Here is an 18064-nt window from a genome sequence, read left to right as displayed (position 1 = left end):
TGCTGTCTTAGCTATCTTTTGCCATTTTATGCTCACTGTAACACCACTCCAGGAACATTTCTAAACAGAAATCATACCGAAGCGTGTCAGTCTCGATTCATTGGTGATGTAGTAGAGTAGATCTGAGTTGAGGGAATGGACCGTGTCTGGACTCTCCTAGTAAGGGAAGGACGTGAGTCCAGAGGCTTTGTAGAAAGTTGATTCTACAGGGTTAAAGATGTCTCTCTAAATGCACCAGAGATGTTACTGCCGTGAAATTGTACTATAATATTTTCTAGTTGTGATTCATTTACAGTTTAATATGCTTCTAGTTCTAGTTTGACTTTTCCCTCAGGAAGAGCCTAAAATCTCTTCATTATAATATAGACAGTGTACTGCACTTCGAATACAAATTTATCCATGTTCACAGTAATTTTTCTTGTGATTGTCTCTACCCTGGAGAAGTGCTTTTAATGAATTACATACAAATTGTGTAATTTAAGAAGTTAATTTGGTTTTCTGGTTACACAGGACTAAAAACAGCCCTTGTAGAAAGAGATGATTTCTCATCAGGGACCAGCAGCAGAAGCACTAAATTGATCCATGGTGGTGTGAGATATCTTCAGAAGGCCATCATGAAGTTGGATATTGAACAGGTAATTGTGTATGCTGGTTGTTAAACAAAAATTGCGACTCTGCTTTTTTCTACCCAATTAAGTCAGTTTTTTCTTTTTCCTTTTTATGGCTTTTAACATTTCTTCCTGTTGGAAACACCTACTTAGTGTATTCTGTTGTAATATCGTTTCAGGAGAGGTGTGTCAGTTCTTTCCTGTAGTAGTATGTGTATGGGTAGTCAGGGGGTTTTCTACACAGACATATCAAATAGCAGATTTACAAAATTACTTTTGGATGTGGTGTTTTTTAACAATTGTGATTGGATTTTTGCCAGTGGCCACCAAATTGCTGCTTCATAAGCAGTTTCAGGGGAGCTGTGTTGTAATGCAGGGGAAGTACCAGATTGATCCTCTTAACTGCAACTGTAATCCTACACTCATATTGTCACTGACATATTCTCAAGGAAAAGATGATCTGAGTCATGCTTTTCTTATGTCACACTTTATTGTGTCCAGTCTGCCACCATTTGAAAACTGCCAAGGCAGTGTGGAAGATGACATTTCCCAGAGGGGGTGAAAAAAAAAAAATCAGCTGAACTCCCTATCTGCTTTTCCTACGTGAAAAACACAGCAGCAGTGACTTGACATTGTCAAGGTTTGAATCTGTTCTCTTTTTTTTTCCTGACAAGTCAGTTTTGAATCTGTCCCCCTTTTTACATTTCTCTTTGGCATTCTGATGGATACACAGATAAGAGCATAGGTTTTAGAATCAGCTAAACTTCTGTGTGCTGTGGCTTATTTATTCAATGTTTGTGAGCCTTCTTCCTTTTCTCATTGGTAAAATTAGTATCATAATAGTAATGCTAGCCCTTTGGAGAGGCATAATGAGGACCAAAGGAATGAAAACAAAAGCTGCAAAACACTGTAACTGTTATGTATCATCTTTGCCTGCTATGGTGGAGGCAAGAAGGAAACTTTTAGCAGGAACTGGAACAATCTGTTATCTCTTACACACAGAAAATATTATGGGAACTGAGAAAAGGAGACAATACAGAGAATGCAAGATAAATGGTTACAATAATCTTGTAACTCAAGTCAGGAAAATATCTTACACCTGGGAACTCTGACAGCATGTTTTTCTCCTATGCAAATAGAGTTAAGGTTTCTAAAAAATCTTTGAGGTTGACAGCATGATGTATTATTAGAAATTTGATTAGGAGGGAGCTATCTTCGCTCAGAGGTAGAAGGTTTCTGTGTATCAATCAGTTGGCAGGGTGTCTATTTGCCATTTGAAAATATTATGATCTGTTACTGCCAAACTAATTTTCTCTGTTTTGCTTTTCAGTATAGGATGGTAAAAGAAGCCCTTCATGAACGTGCCAACCTACTGGAAATTGCTCCCCATTTATCAGCCCCTTTGCCTATAATGCTTCCAATTTACAAGTAAGCCTTTGATATGCCTGTATACTATTTGCATAACTGAGGTCAGTAGAACAAGACACTTTTCATTGAAATAATCCTTCAATGTATATATTTTTTAAAATGTGGTTTTAATTGGTCCTAACTTCAGTCCTTTCCTAACACTTCTTTTTGTTGTATTTAGAAGTGTGACATTTTAAAAATTATTCTCTACTGACCTACCTCTAAGGACCAGATTTTGAAGGCCACCGAAATTGTATTCTGTTTTTATTTAGCAGTTTCTTACACTAGCTTCTGAAAGTATATAGATGAACAACTGGATTTGCACTGAGTTTTGTAAGAGGATCATTTGCAGAATTGGAACGTGCAGAGCCAAAAGTATCCAAATCTGATTTTGATTTTGCCAAATCGGAATTTACCATGTACCAATTTGAAACCCAAACCATTTTGGGTCATTTTAAGTGTTTGCATTAACCTGAACTGAAGTTTGGTTACGGGATATCAGATTATAAATGACAAAACCCAATTTTTCTAATGTTGGAACTATCCATGAAGTATCCTTAATTTGGAATACAGGTCATATAAAAAATTGAATTATGTAACTCTTAGCTACATGAGTGTTGTGGAAGGCCTAGAAACAGATTTTATGTATGTTTTTCTATTTTTGCTATATATTGCTCAAGACTTAAACCAGCAATTCTCAATCCTGGGTAGTCTCCAGGCACCCTCTCTTGTCTGTTGCAATTTCTGGACATGAGTCCCAATGCATTATTTGAATTTTTTTCTAATATTCTCTGAAGAATTCTCATCCGTAGCTGGGTTGAGAGCCACTGTTGTACAGAGCATTCTTTTCCAATCTCACTGATTAATTTACTTATATGCTTCAGCTAGTTGGTGTCACAAACAGTTATGCAGGTCTTCTGTTTCTTTTGCAGTCTACTTCTACATATGCTTAGAAAAAAAGTATCTTGCACTTTAAGGTGACATTCTATAACATGATACTCTGATTCTCAAGAAACCTTTCCTCTTATTTATGCATAGATGGTGGCAGCTACCTTACTACTGGGTAGGAATCAAGCTGTATGATCTGGTTGCAGGAAGTAATTGCCTGAAAAGCAGTTATGTCCTCAGCAAATCTAGAGCCCTTGAGCATTTCCCAATGCTCCAGAAGGACAAGCTGGTTGGAGCAATTGTCTACTATGACGGTATGTAAAAAAAAAAAAAATTTTTTTTAAACAAAATAAATTCTCTCTCACTCATGACTAATAGTAGATCCTAATGACATAGTTTTGCCTTCTCACTTTTTATGCAGCTCTTGCACAACACACAAATGCACACATGTACACACTCTCCATTTTCTCTAATATGGGCTGAAAAACTCTCCAGAAGGTTTGCTTTCAATATTGTTTTACATATTCCTTTCCATCTTTAATTTCTGCTTTGTGTCTCATGGTTGGTTTGATCCATTTCTCATCACTATGAATTTGGACCCCCACCCTAATGCCATGTAATTTGTGATGTTTGCCAGTGAATACTTGCCTTATGAATATATTATAATGTTGAAAGCAGCTGAGGATCTGTTAGGTGTTCTAGATGAAACCTCTATTTTCAAGGGGTTATAAACCTAGGGGAAAATGCTCCCGGGGCTGAAATTGGCATGTTTTTATTTTCTACAGGACATAATTCTTCTTTTTAGCACTTTTTTAACAGTATTTTTATTTAATTTTCTAGTAGACAATGTATATACTCTCTTCTTGAGTGTATAATTTATATGATGAAGGTAGAAGAACTTTGGATCAGTTTATGGAACCCTCACTTGTTATTGTTTTTCTCATTGTTAGCTGTTTTCTAACAGTGATGTTAATGTTCATTTGCCCATGTGCTCATTATTCTCGGTGTGTGTGTTTGCACAATATAACTTTGTATACTTTTTTTTTTTTGGAGCAACTAAACTTTTAATACATCTCTAGGTAAACCACAAAGTGATATAAAACAAAATAGGCAAATCTGTGAAATTGCACTAGTAGTTCTAAAGAGTGTAAGGTATTAGAAGACATGCCAAGGGTGTAAAGAAATAGCTGGACATACAAATAATTGTACATATTTAAAAGTAGGAATTTTGTGAAACAAAGGATAGGTGAAGCTCTAAATCTTGGCGAGGCATTCCTCCTCACCCCAGTTATGTAATCTTTTATATTTAGTGTTAGCTGACCAAACTCTTAGCATAAAGATATGTGTGTTGTTGTTATTGCTGTTTTCAGGAAACTTAGATATTTATGCTTTATATTATGGGATGTCTTCCAGGCTACCCCTACCTTTTTTTCTTCTTCCTAGCACTGTTGTTTCAGAATCAGTTCAGCTGTCTGTCAGGCTTTTATATATAAATGCAAAATGTGTAAGTGCAGAGGGGCAGTGCAGCCCAACTCAAGAAAATGTCTCAGGAGCAACAATATTAGAAAAATGTTAAAGGCCTAAGACAAACATTAAAAGCTAGAAAATTCACAGCTTTCTATACCTTCCAGCATCTGGACACCACAGGGGGCCACTTAACTACTTTTTGGTACCCTTGGTTGAGCCTCCATGTTAAAGGGCAACCTTAACTGTGAATTTGCTTTCTCTCCATCAAACCCTTAATGTTAATCCGTGGTAGTTTATTGAGTGATTATAGTAAAAAGGTTTTTGGTCTAGGAGCAATAAGAAGGCATCCTGAAAATAGCATCCTGCCAGTCTTGACTGGGAAATGTTTATGGCCTTTCTCTTATCACTAGTTCCTCCTGCACAAACCCTCTCAAATCCTTCCTCGTTGTCTATACCGTGTTATATATTGGGCACCAACTAATTTATTTATTAGGTTGTGTGTATCTAAACCTCCTTAAAAGAAGCATTAGTGGATGTCATGTCTGAGTTTGTGACATCCTGTCTTATGTTGGTTTGATATTATTATGAATGAGTGATTCTTACTGATTCCATATGGAGGAACCAAGGGAAATCTATCTTATGTAATACAGAAGAAATATTATCCTTTTAGAATCAAAAGGAAGAAGAATTTCTTTAATCTAGAATAGATTTTTTTCTTTTCTTTTTGCTATAGGGCATGAAAGTGCCACAGAGAAAGAGCAGGAAAGTGAGAAATCACTTTTCGAAGGGGTTGATCATACTACAGTCCCTTCTTCATTCTTCTTTTGGGATTTTTGGACACGCACACATATACCCCTGCCATAATTTCCAAGCTGCCAGGTCCAAGACTTGAACCATGCTGTCAGCCATGCAAGATCTAGTGCTTTATCCTCCTTGCCACCTGCCGGCCCTCTAGAAATGATCGTTATAGTTTCTTATAGGTTACACAATGATGAGTTCAGAAAAGATTATTTAAAAATTGAAAAATCATTATTTCAAATAATTTCAAATTGCTATTTGGAAATTGATTGTAAAAATCTTAACCAAAGTTCTTTTTTTTTTTTTTTTTTTTTTTTTTTTTTTGATTTTTTTGGCGCGTGCGCTCGCCAGACAGACAGAGAGAGACAAAGAGACAGAAAGCGAGAAATCACCCCCCAGGGGGGATGGTCACGCCGCAATCCCTTCTCCTCCATTCTCCTCTCGGGATCTTGGGCACGCACGCACATGCGCCTGGCGTGAGTTTTAAGCCACCGGGTCCGGGACACGAACCGCGGTCGACTACGTGGGAGTCCAGCGACATAGCCATTACGCTAACTGCTGGTTCCCTTAACCAAAGTTCTTGAACCAAAGGAGTGAAATAATTATATGCTAGTCATTTGAAATTAGTAACTTGTCTTTTCACCTGTTTCAAATGATACAGGCCCAAGTATGTAATACTTGAGGTGCAGCAAAACAAGTATAGGGAATTGCATAGTTGCATGGTTTTGCAACTGTCCTCATGGATAGGGAAAAATCTTGTTTTACCTAGTATGATATGATGAGCAAATTAAGTATTGACATGGTAATAAGATGGAGAGGAGCTTGTACATAAACAAAATTAAATGCACTAAAAGCATTTCAGAGAGAAAAATAATAGCCTAGGAACATTTGTATTTGCAAGCCCAAGTCTAAACATTGTAATCTATAAGATTAAATCTTTCTTAGCAAGAGAAAATATATTCTTTCCTTTATAAATAACCATGATGAAAATATAACAGACACCCAGATGACTTTTTTCCTTCAGGTTTTGGCCATACTATGTGTGTGCTTGCCAGAGAGAGACACAGAGACAGCACGAGGGAAAGTGAGAAATCGCCCTCCCCTGCGGGTGGGAGGAATGGCCCACAATAATCCCATCTCCTCCATTCTTTCCCTGGAATTTTGAGCATACATACACACATACCCAATATTGTTATGAATTAGTGATTCTTACTTAAGTGATTCTTATCAAGCTACCCAGTTCGGGACTCAAACTGTAATAGGCCATGTGGGAGTCCAGCACCTTAACCACTATGCCACCTTCTGGCCTCAGCATTATACAGAATGTCCTCACTCTATGACTGAAACTAATTGACTAAAGGATATAGAAACACAGTATATGGATGTAAATACCAGATATAGTGTGTGTGAAAGAGGAGGGTCTGAGGAAGGGCATTTAGAAGAAAAATAGGGAGACAAAGCATTAATGGCACAAAGAAATGTGGTATTATCTGTTGAAGATATTTCGTAGTTTTATCAACAGTACTAGGGAGAAATGTTCACCTGTTGAAATATCCATTTTGTAAGCCAAATAATAATGTGATTAAATGTATAAAAGAAAATGAAATGAAAAAAAAGTGTAGGAGAAGATAAAATGACAACATATCAACAAGTTTTCTGGGACATCGTACGTAGGAATATTGCATAAAAAATATACTGTCTGTTCAGCTTTTGGGCAAAAATTGAATATTAGTAATTGATACACATACTTTTCCCTGCAGTAGAAGTTTTATGAGAATATAAAATTACTGTACATTGACCAAAAAAAAAAAAATCCTAAAAAAATTCTGACATTCCTTGACTGCTTTACAATCAAGGTACTCATCTAATCTCCAATTTTAAAAATACTGTGTTATATAAATTTATTTTTCCTAATTTTCAATTTTATAGTTTAGAATATCCTACATTGTTTTTATGTTTCTGCTTGAAGATACACTTATAAAGTGTATGCATTTAAATAAGGCTTAAAAAAGCTTCTTTAGGAAATGAACCTGACATTAGGTTTATACCATTAACTGTCAAATAAAAGGATGATCTCTTTTTTAAAAACAAAGACAAAACAAAACAAAGCAGAAAAAGATTTGCCAAGGTGAAATTTATGTAACATTAACGATTTTATAGTAAACAAAAATAACTATTTTTGTAACACCTAGGGAGGATCTTCTCTCTGTTGAGAAAGTGTTAAATAATTAAGTTAACTTGTAAAAAATTTTATAGTTTCTTATTTACATTTAATTGATGTGTATCTTTATAGCATACAATATGGTTTTTCAAAGCATGCATGCACTGTGTGAAAACAGTTTTGCTAACTAGAAACTCTTATTAGTAATAGTTGCTTCAGTACCAGTGAGAGGAGGACTGTAATAGTGTGAAAAAATAGTGGCACACAGGAGTACACATTGCCATTAATTTAGACCAGGGGATGAGATGATTTTTAAGGTCCCTTCAACACAGATGTTAGAACTGTAAGATATCCTCTCTCATTTCATTATTCTAAAGAAATGCTGATGGCCGGCCAGCAGGTGGCATGATGATTATGGTGGCTGGATCCCAATGGGCGACTACATGGTTTGAATCCCAGACCTGGCAGCTTGAAAGACACACCCGGTGCCTGTGCATTCATGTCCAAAACCCTGGGAGGAGACTGGAGGAGAAGGGACTGCGACATGACCATCCTCCTGGGGATGATTTCTCACTTTCCCTTTCTCTCTCCCTCTGACTATCTCTCTCCAGCAAGCACACACTTCCTTCAGCAAAACTAATAAATAAATATATAAATGCTGATAGTCATTGCATGTGACGAAGACAAATTCTGTTTCCCTAAAAAAGTCAGAAAAGGTAATAAATTTTACCTACTTTTGAATGTAGTAATTACAGTGACTGTTGTGTGCATGGCACATAGGTATGATCCATTGCTGTACCTGTTAACTGCTACATAACTAACATGCATATGGAGGAATAGGTACTATCTTTTTTAAAAAAATAATTATGTATTTAATTTTATTTATTCATTAATTTATTTTTAATTTAACCAGAGAGAGACAGAGATAGAGAGAGAAAGGGAAAGTGAGAAAGCAAGTCAACAGGTCTGGGGACTCAAACCCCGGTTGGCCATGTGGGAGTGTCCAGTGCCTTAACCACCATGCCACCTGCTGGTCCCAGGTACTATCTTTTTTTTATGCAGACAGAGTTAATGTCCAGTTTCTCAGTAAATCTATATGAAATGAAAGTTGAAATAGGAAATTAGAAAGTACCTTTTTCTCATTATAATTTCTTGTATTTTGTTATAGAAAACACAGTGAACTCACTGGTTTTCTGACTGGGACATGTTCAACTATTTTCTGTCTCACCTCCAGCCGTATGATAGCAGAGGTCTACCAGCTGGACCCTTGCCAGGGCCATTAACACTGATAAGGAGGTGATGAGGTAGAGTGCGGTGACCAGGCCGTCTCCCAAATCAGAAGTGTTTAAGGCATGGTATGCCTATGTGATTTGGCAGGCTGCAAGATTCTGTGAACCAGCCGCAGGGTCAGGTGAGGGGTTAGTCAGTTGCTCTTCAGTCTTCTAGTTCCTAGAGTAGGTCTTTGGTTCCATTCTAGTTGGACTCTAGTTACCCAATCCAGTGCACACAAAGTGAGATATAATTTAAAAATCATTAGATATTTAAAACAATTAAATACTCCCATTAAGCCTCTATAAAATGAAACTAGAGAGCACAATTACAGCTTAAAATCTTCCTTTCTGAGGGTCAAGACATTGACAGACAGAGAGATGTCTGTTATTTCATACCCGATGATGCTTGTAAGTATTCTTTATGCACATAGGAAAATAACAACCTGCAAGAAATTACCTTGGCTTTCCTAATGTAAATAAAAGTTGGATACATCATGTTTCAAAGGGGAAATTAAAGCCCCGGTTTCACTAGAATATTCATTTTTATTCCAACCTAAAACTCACAGCATACAAATAGATGAATTCAGCTCGTGAGAGAGCAAAGCCAATTTAATCTCTGGCTCCCCTGAGGTAAATGTAGTTCACGGTCCTGCCCCCACCCCAACCTCAGCTATAATCCCTGGCTCCTGGAGGTAAAAATGCACTGAAGTGAGGAAAATTCTGCAGCGGGATATAATGATCCAAAATGACAGGGACAATAATGACAATGAATTTCATGTCTCCCAGTCATGAGCTGGAGATGCTTGACTAGGCTGACTTATACAATTAAATTGTTACAGGTACAGCAGGAGATGCAGTTAGCTGTATGCTTTGGGGAAGGGTGCCTCTGGCAAAAGGCATGTTGTGGAATCCAGACTCTTTTGTTAGGAGCAAACTATTACTCCTCTAGGCCTGTACCCACAAATGTACTCTTTAATAAAAGAAAAGTCTGGGTTAAAGACAAGTATTTTAAAGTGTTGATTTTATCTATTTTGAAAGCTAAAAAAAAAAAAAATCAATTACCCAAATGCACAAAGGTAATTTTTTTGGTCTTATGTTTTATATTTTCTTTTACTATTGAATTCCTGGAACATACACAAATCTAAACATGGTGACTTTGTCATTTGCACTATATGTAAACATAGTTGTTAAACTAATTGGGTGTTATCTACTTAAATCTAACAGGCACTTTAATTCCTTCAGAGTAATAGAAATAAGTTGAATAGATGACTGAACAATGTGGATTTGCAAGCAAGTGCCATGTGCAAGTTTAGGCTGCTTGCTTCTTTACACAATTCTCATGAGCTAGAGTGGTGATCTCCAGAGTGGAATGTGTATCCGTCAAGAGGTACACAAGACCGTCCACTGGGATGGGGACCAGCAGTTAGCGTAATGGCTATGTCACTGGACTCCCATGTAGTCGACCATGGCTTGAATCCTGGACCTGGTGGCTTAAAACTCACACGGGGTGCGTGTGCGTGCGTGCCCAAGATCCCAAGAGGAGAATGGAGGAGAAGGGATTGAGGTGTGGCCATCCCCCCGGGGGGGTGATTTCTTGCTTTCTGTCTCTCTGTCTCTCTTTGTCTGTCTGGCGAGCGCACTATAGCAAAAACCTCTCTTAAAAAAAAAAAAAAAAAAGACCATCCACTGCGGTGTAAGAACATGGTAGAAGCAGAACTGGTAGAACTTCTACTTAGATCTTTTGATCTATTTTTAACCCAGTTCCCCGTAGGTATCTATTTTTGTTTATTGTTCAAATGATTATAATGTGTAAGGGCAGTAGTACATGCATGTTCTTTATAAATAAATGTACATATTGGGATTATATGCTGACATTTACTTCACTCTTGGAATTCTCAATTTAATTTTCCTTATTTGGGCCACTGGATTAGTAATTTGTCATCATACTTTATTTCTTTGCTAATTGGCTAACTTAAGTATTTTCAGGATAGATGCATTCAACCAGAGGAACATCTCCTCTGGAATAGTACTCTTTACCAAATCTCTTCCTTCCTTTCTCAGATCCCAGTGTTTGTGTGCTTGGACTAAATAGCTAAAACCTAAGAAAACTATTGACTGAGAGGGTATCATCTTAGGGACCTCAAAATTTGGCATGATGCATTAAAAATTATAATACTTTGTAAAGTAGCTTTTAGGCATGATTGTGATGTTTTACATGTCCCCAGGAAACTGTGAGACAATTTATCATGCCATTTTCAATGTTGTTTTTCTAAGACTCATCTGCATTGCTTACTTTAGTTGAAGTTTATTCATTTTCAATGCTGAGTTTCACTCCATTATGTGAATACACCATTCATTCGTCTGTCGTAGTGTGGTTGAACAATCAGTGATCAGAAGTTTACAAACCTAACAGCATTTTGAGCTGCTCATTACACATCTAGGTGTATTTTAGGTGTATGATACCTAACTCAAAGGCTTTTTAGGATTTAGATGAACTAATAAATGTAAAATTCCTCCATAAGTATAATACTAATGCATTATTTATATTGTTTTCTTTGACTCAATTTTGTGGATACTCTACAGAAAACCAAATTTATGTTTTTCGTGAAAATATTCCAAAGCGAAGCATCATTTCCACAAGCATTTCATTATATATTTAAGATAGAAGAATCTTTCAGAACAATTTCCCAAACATTCCTAAGAAAATAGAGTGCATGTGAACTCTATCCAGGTGAGTGTGTAAGTTTTGGAGTTCAAGGATCAGAAGTCACATTTTTACAGAACTTCTCTAACAGTATCCACTTTCTTAGATATTGATTTAAAATATATCCATTTTATATTTCTCTTTCTTCATATGTGGATTTGCACTTGTAAAGTAGATGAAGATTTAATTTAGATCTGGCTGTCATCTTTCCCATTGTGTTTCTCTTCTTGATTTTTGTGAGTTACATAAATGAAGCTGACATTACTGCTCATATGGCAGGCTTTTTTTTCTTTGTCCCTGAATGCTGCCTTTTTGCTATTCAGTGTATCTGGATACCAACTAATGCTAAATGAAGTTTGACATGTACCCCTAAGAAAGAAAACTTATAAATTGTGGCTTCAAAGGAAACCTTAAATAAATAGGACACACTGTGTCCATCCAGGCTAACATCCAACATATGCTTTAGCTTCCTGATGATGAGACAGCAAAATAGCCTCCAGGAAACTTTGCAATTGTTTATTGCTCACTTGACCAGCATGTATTAAATACCAGGCTTTCATTTCCTTACAATTAGTTTGATTAAGAAATCAAAAGCACATAAAAGTATATTTGATCAAGTGTAGCATACTAAGATAGTAGTCTTCCATACTGAACTCTGCATATAAAAGCTTAAAACAGTGCTAAAAATTCACCAGTGTAAGTCTGAGCACATAGTTCCAGTGAGTTCACATTAAGCTATCTACCTCAGGATATTACTCAGTTTACCCTTTTTGAAAATATTCAGGATCAAAGGCAAAAGATATTTTATCAATGATCTCTGTCCACTCTTCCTGCTAATTTCTTCCTTTGTTCTTCCAAAAATATGTATAGTCGCTACTATTTGCAAGGTATTGTCCCTGGAATTAGTGCCAAATGCATTGAAGACAGAATTATGAGCTTGCTGGTTTGGAGAGAGCTCACAACACGTATGCTGATTTTGCCAGCTATACAATCTCTATAACCAGCGTTTTACATTTGTGTAACGAAGTATGATTTCCTTCCTTCTTTCCTCCTTCCCTTCCTTCCTTCTTTCCTTCCTACCTTTTTGTTTGCCAGAGGGCACACTTCTCTCACCAAAGAGAAGTACAGAGAGAGAAAGAGAAAGAGAGAGAAAGAACCTCCAATAGTGTGTGTTCATGCCACAATCCCTTCTCTTCTGTTTTTCTCCATTCTGTCAAGATTTGTGGCATACAAAACAGTATGATTTTCAAGCTACCAGGGTCAGGATTCGAACCATCATCATTCATATGCCATCTAGGTCCCTTAACCATTACATTATAGGGCTGATCTCCAAAGTAGGATTTCCTAAACATTTGTTTATTCATAAATTATTTTAGTTGACCCTGCTCTGTATGTATGCTGGGATAAAATATTATGATCCCTATTTTACCAGAAGGAAGAACAATTATAGCTGAGCATCTGGATCAATATTTTGGATATAAATGATGTGAAAGTAATTTTTTTTGCTTAAAAATAACTTTATCCAGTGAAGATGAAAACTTCAAAGCTTTTTTCGTGTACCTTTTTTTTTTTTAAATTAAAGAGAGATTTTTGCTATAGGATGTGTGTTCACTGAGAAAGCACCCCTTGGGGGGATATACACACCATATTCCTTTCTACTCCATTCTCCTCTCAGGATTTTGGGCAAGCATACACACACATCTGGTGAGAGTTTCAAGCTGCTACGTCAGGGACTTGAACCACAGTCCACCATGTGGGAGTCCAGCATCTTAACAACCATACCCTGCTGGTATCAGCTATCATTGGTTTTTCAATTTGTAGCAAACTCTTAAAAACAGTAGCCAACTAGTTCAACAACATATACTCATTTTTTTATTATGGGAAACTTATTTTTATTATGGGAAATTGTTTATTTTTTTGTTAATAAAATAAACTTTCAGGATCAGCAGATGACATAATGGTTATGTCACTGGACTCCCTCGTAGTCAGCCACGGCTGGACTCCCAGACCCGGCAACTTAAAACTCACGCCAGGCACGTGTACTTGCATGCCCAAAATTCCAAGAGGAGACTGGAGAAGAGATTGCTGCGGGGCCATCACCCTTGCAGGGTGATTTCGCACTTTCTATCTCTCTATCTCTCTCAGTATCTCAGGTGAGTGTACATGCCCTGTAGCAAAAATCTTTCTTAAAAAAATAAATAAGGGTCCAGCGGGTGGTGCAGCAGTTAAGGTGCTAGACTCCCACGTGGCCAACCTGGACCTGGTGGCTTGCTTTCTCACTTTCTCTTTCTTTTCTCTCTCTGTCTCTTTCTGGTCAAATTTTAAAAATTAATAACAATAACAAATAATATAAAAAGAGATAATTTAAAATAAATAAATAAACTTCTTGTTTCAACATTATAAACTTTTAGATACATTTCATCTATACTCTTGTTTACTCCCTCTGCCTCCCCTCCTACAGATACCATTTTATTTATAAGTATCCATGAGTATTCAGTCTGTGTTTTTAAATTTAAGTATTCATTTTTGAACACAACCAAAGCTAAATTTTTTAACATTAATTTCTTAATATTAAATACCTGTTCATGTTTACATTCCCCTGTGTAGTCTTACAACCTTAATAGGTTCCTGATTAAAATATCAAGTATAAAACAGACAAAATCCTGGTTAAGGTTTGTAAGAATCAACTAACTTTTTAAATGTTTATTTTATCTATTTATTCCATGAGTAAGAGGGACAGAGAAAGAGTGAGAGAGGGAGGAAGGGAGGAGATTGAGGGAGGCAGGGAGAGACAGTACCTACAACAGGACCTTTTTTTTTTTTTTTTCCAATACCAGAAGGTGTGTGTGTGGCCGAGAAAAAAAAAGACAGCACTCTTAATGGGGCCAGCCATGCCACATCTTTGATCTTCTAATTCTCCATTCTGTCAGAATCCTAGGCATGCGTGTACATGCCTGGAGTGATTTTCCAGTGACTGGGACCAGTTCTTGAACCCTGGTTGACTATGCAGGAGCCAGTGTCTTCTGTGCAGTGCTTAATTCTTGTGTTATGGGGATGGTCCTCCACAGGGTCTGGGTTTTGTGACCCACCCCCAACCTTCAGCCAGCCCCAGTCATGTGTAAGTGTGTGGCTGGCACACTCAGGAAGAGCTCTGGTCAGGAACTGGGAACCTTTTCATGGGATTGCCTTGCACAGCTTTGTTACCTCAGTGCCACCATCTGGCTGCGATTTATTCTTTTTAAATGATAAGTGTCTTATTTTAGTGAGTTACGTATTTAATTTTATTTATTATATTATTATTTTTAATTTGTTATAGAGCACATGAGCTTACCAGACAAGAGACAGAGAGAGTAGGGAGAGAAAGAGAGAGGGCAAGTGAGAAAGCAAGCTGCCAGGTCTGGAACGGAAACCGTGTTCAGCCTTGTGAACACGGTGCCCCAACCACCACGTCACTGGCTGGCCCCAACTGATAGATTTCTCATCCCTTCTTTTGTTTCCTCATGGTTTCATTTAACAGGTCACTTGAATTTCCTGTACACTGGTAGTTATTAGTTATACTTGTGCCGTTAATCTTATGCTGCACGAGGAATGATACCCAAACTCAGTGCTTAAATCAACAATTATTTCTCATAGTTCTGAGAATGGATGCACTCAGTGGGTGGTTCTCACTTAGTGTTCCTCTTGTAGTCAGTCTCTCTTGTAGCGCCCTCTTGGCAGTTGAGGGTGCTTTCTTTCGAAGGCTTTCTACTTAAACTTCTGGTTGCCTGGACTGGGCAGGCTGTAATGGCTAGAATATAGTCTAACATCATTCTTATCCCTGTGGCTTCTCTGTATGGCTACCTTGGTCTTTTTTACAGAGTAGGCAGATTCTGCACAAGGTGGCTGACTTATTCCAACAAGCATGCAGTAAGACCAAGGCAGAAATGCAAGGCTTCTTTCGACATAGTCTTGGAGGTCACGCACTGTCACTTTCATCACATTTTATTAAAATGAATCACAGAAGCAGCTAGATTGAAGGGATAGGACATACTTACTAAAAGTGTGAAAAACAGGAGGCATAGCTTATTTGGAAAAGGTGAGACATCTTTGGTGGCTAGCTCCAAGGAGGCTGAATCAAATTGTTAGATCAACATACTTTATATGTGGCAGTATAAATTTCCATCATGAGTCTTTTTGCCTTCTATTTTTATTTATCAGTCATCATAATCATTGCCTAGGTAATTATAGCATTTCATTAGAGATTAAGGGGTTACAAAATGGTATTTTTTATCATTCTATTTTTCCTCATTTATTAGTTGGATTATTTACACTTTTCCTGTAGCAATTATTTGCCTACTTTATAGTGTATATAGGAAAGTTTTGAGAAACACTTGATTCTTTGCATTTATTTACTAGTTTTCAAGATGATGAATTAGTTTTCTAGAATCCTCCAAATGCAGGGAGATTTTATTTTTTGATTATCAGCATAAATTTGTGAGTTCAAATGTATTTGTAGCATGTCAATCCATTAGCATTTTAGATGTTTAAATTTCTCTATTGATGGCCCATGGGTGGCGCTGTGGGTCCTCAAGACATGCCGTCAGTGGTTTTTCATGACTTCTGTGCTATCTGCTATCTCTAGATATTCTCATCTTCAAACTTTCCTGCCCTAACCGTGGAAGCAGCCATTTTCTCTAGTAAACTTTGACTTCCTCATGTAAAAAGTGGTAATTGGAGACCATAATCTATTTGCTATGAATGTTCTTTGCTACTGGGTTGATCCTTATTGCTAGGACTTTCAATAGAAAGAGGAAAACATTTGTGTAAGAAGAAAAATGTAACACTTTCTTAGACATAGTTGCACTTCGAATTGGGGGGGGGGGAGGAGTACATTGTTTTGATTTAACTTAATCATACTTCCAAAAATAGTATTGTTGAAACAATCTAATACATTTTTCAGCTTGTTGTTCTTAGGATATATGCCAATGGAGAAGAAACAAATTACTGTCTTTAAAACCACTTTACATAATTACTATCAGTGTGATTGTGCCACTAACGTAATACCATAGATCAATATCATTTTGCTTTAGATCATTGCGAATTTATTTTTTAAAGCTGTGCTTTTGTTTTATTGAGTTGTTGGGAAAGTCATGACACATTTTTCTTCAGAAAAACAGAAAAATATGTCATGACTTTCCCAATAACCTAGTAGAAGCATGTAAAATTCAGGGTTTCATTTATTTTATAAAAATAAATACTATTCAAACAAGGTTAACCTTTTTCTCTGCCTCTTATACCTCTTATACCATATTTTCTCCTTTGCCTTAATCATAATAATTAAAAAAATTTTGTCATATTTTTTTCTTGTGTGTATTCATTTAATTCATCTATATATTCAATTCATTTATGTATATTATATGCACACTTGTTTTTTACTCTCCTTACCTTTTCTTAAATGATAGTAGTGCCTTGCTTTTTTCACCCAATAGAGTAGGTAAGTATAAGAGGTTACAAAGTTTTAAAATGGTGAATATGAAAAGCATATTGTAATTAAATTTCACGGAAATAAAATTTTAGCCTTGTTAAATCAAACTATAACCACTAGTTCAGACTTTGCCAAAAAAAAAAAAAAAAAACCAAAAACCAGAACTTTTTCAAGTTATTTTTCTCTTAAAAGTGAAAATGAAATCTTATTTCTTTTCTATGGATACCGCAAAGCAAAAGCACATCAACTAGTTTTATCTTTATAGAGAGCTTAAAATTAGTCTGAGCCTCAAATGCTATTATTGTCAGTGTGTAAAATAAGCTCTGATTTGTTTAAATTTGCTAAAACCTAGTTCATATCATCTGCTTGCATTGAATACCAATCTGCTTAGTCAGATTAAGTGCTCTTGTTAATCATAGTCTTTTAAATAGATGGGTCTATCTTATACTAATACATGAAATTAAATACATTTTGGTCCATTTCTAACAATTTAGAGATGAAGGTAATAGTTTAAGATTTAAAAGTTTGTGATTCTTTCAGCTTTTATTCTAGAGACATTGGAAAAGTACATGTCTAGGAAGTGCAATCTGTGTTTAAATTGCTGCACTGCAAAGCTTGAAGTAACTATACAAGGCATTTGTCTCAAATTAATTTTCCTTTGGGAATAAAAATCTTAGAGGTCACATTGGGAAAGAAGGAAATAATCGACACTGGACAATGAAGAAATACATAGGAAATAAAAGGCTAGAGTGATTGGCTTTTAGGAACTAATTTTTCTTGCTCCTTTGCTATAGCTTAATATAATACCTCACATATCTGCTGCCAGGGTCCCTAGGAACCCATTGCTCTAACTACGAATTTTTTCTTCTTTAAATTTATTTATTTTTCATCAGTGCAGAAAAGAAACAAAGAGGGAGTTTTGGGGAACAGCACCCCAAACAGGGTCATTACACCGCAATTCACCACAACTTCAGTCAGCCTGGCTCACAAGCACCATGTACCCGTCGTGCACAGGGAGATCTTTTTTTTTTTTTTTTCCCAATTTATTTATTTGCATTCATTCACTGTACATCATTACAGCATACAAAATGAGATTTTCCATCTAGAGTACACTGTATATTGTCTCAATCAAGCACATCAACAAATATGTTATTCTTAGCAAATGATCTCCCATTTCTTGTTTTCTGTATGTTTTGCTTTTTCCCCCCATCCTTGGTTCCCTATCTCTTACCCTCTGCCACCTCCTGTTCTCCTCCCACACTGTCTCTGTTATCTATGTTTGCTTTCTATACCATT

The 18064-nt window shown here is 36.5% G+C and overlaps 1 protein-coding gene across 4 annotated transcripts in view; it reads left to right on the top strand.

Moving 5' to 3' along the window:
* Positions 1 to 18064, top strand: part of GPD2 (glycerol-3-phosphate dehydrogenase 2) — a 162680-nt gene that overhangs the window by 73743 nt on the left and 70873 nt on the right. For all 4 annotated transcript variants that reach the window (XM_006153544.3, XM_006153545.3, XM_014589782.2 and 1 more), the window contains exons 4-6: positions 511 to 635; positions 1939 to 2036; positions 3054 to 3217. In XM_006153544.3, coding sequence (XP_006153606.1) covers positions 511 to 635; positions 1939 to 2036; positions 3054 to 3217 — 387 coding nt within the window. The remainder of the gene's footprint in view (positions 1 to 510; positions 636 to 1938; positions 2037 to 3053; positions 3218 to 18064) is intronic.

This window comes from Tupaia chinensis, unplaced genomic scaffold (genome assembly GCF_000334495.1).
Source record: "Tupaia chinensis unplaced genomic scaffold, TupChi_1.0 Scaffold000380_1, whole genome shotgun sequence".
NCBI classification, from domain to species: Eukaryota; Metazoa; Chordata; class Mammalia; order Scandentia; family Tupaiidae; genus Tupaia; species Tupaia belangeri.
The sequence above is the reverse complement of the archived record's forward strand: the minus strand, read 5'-3'. Positions and strand labels throughout refer to the sequence as shown.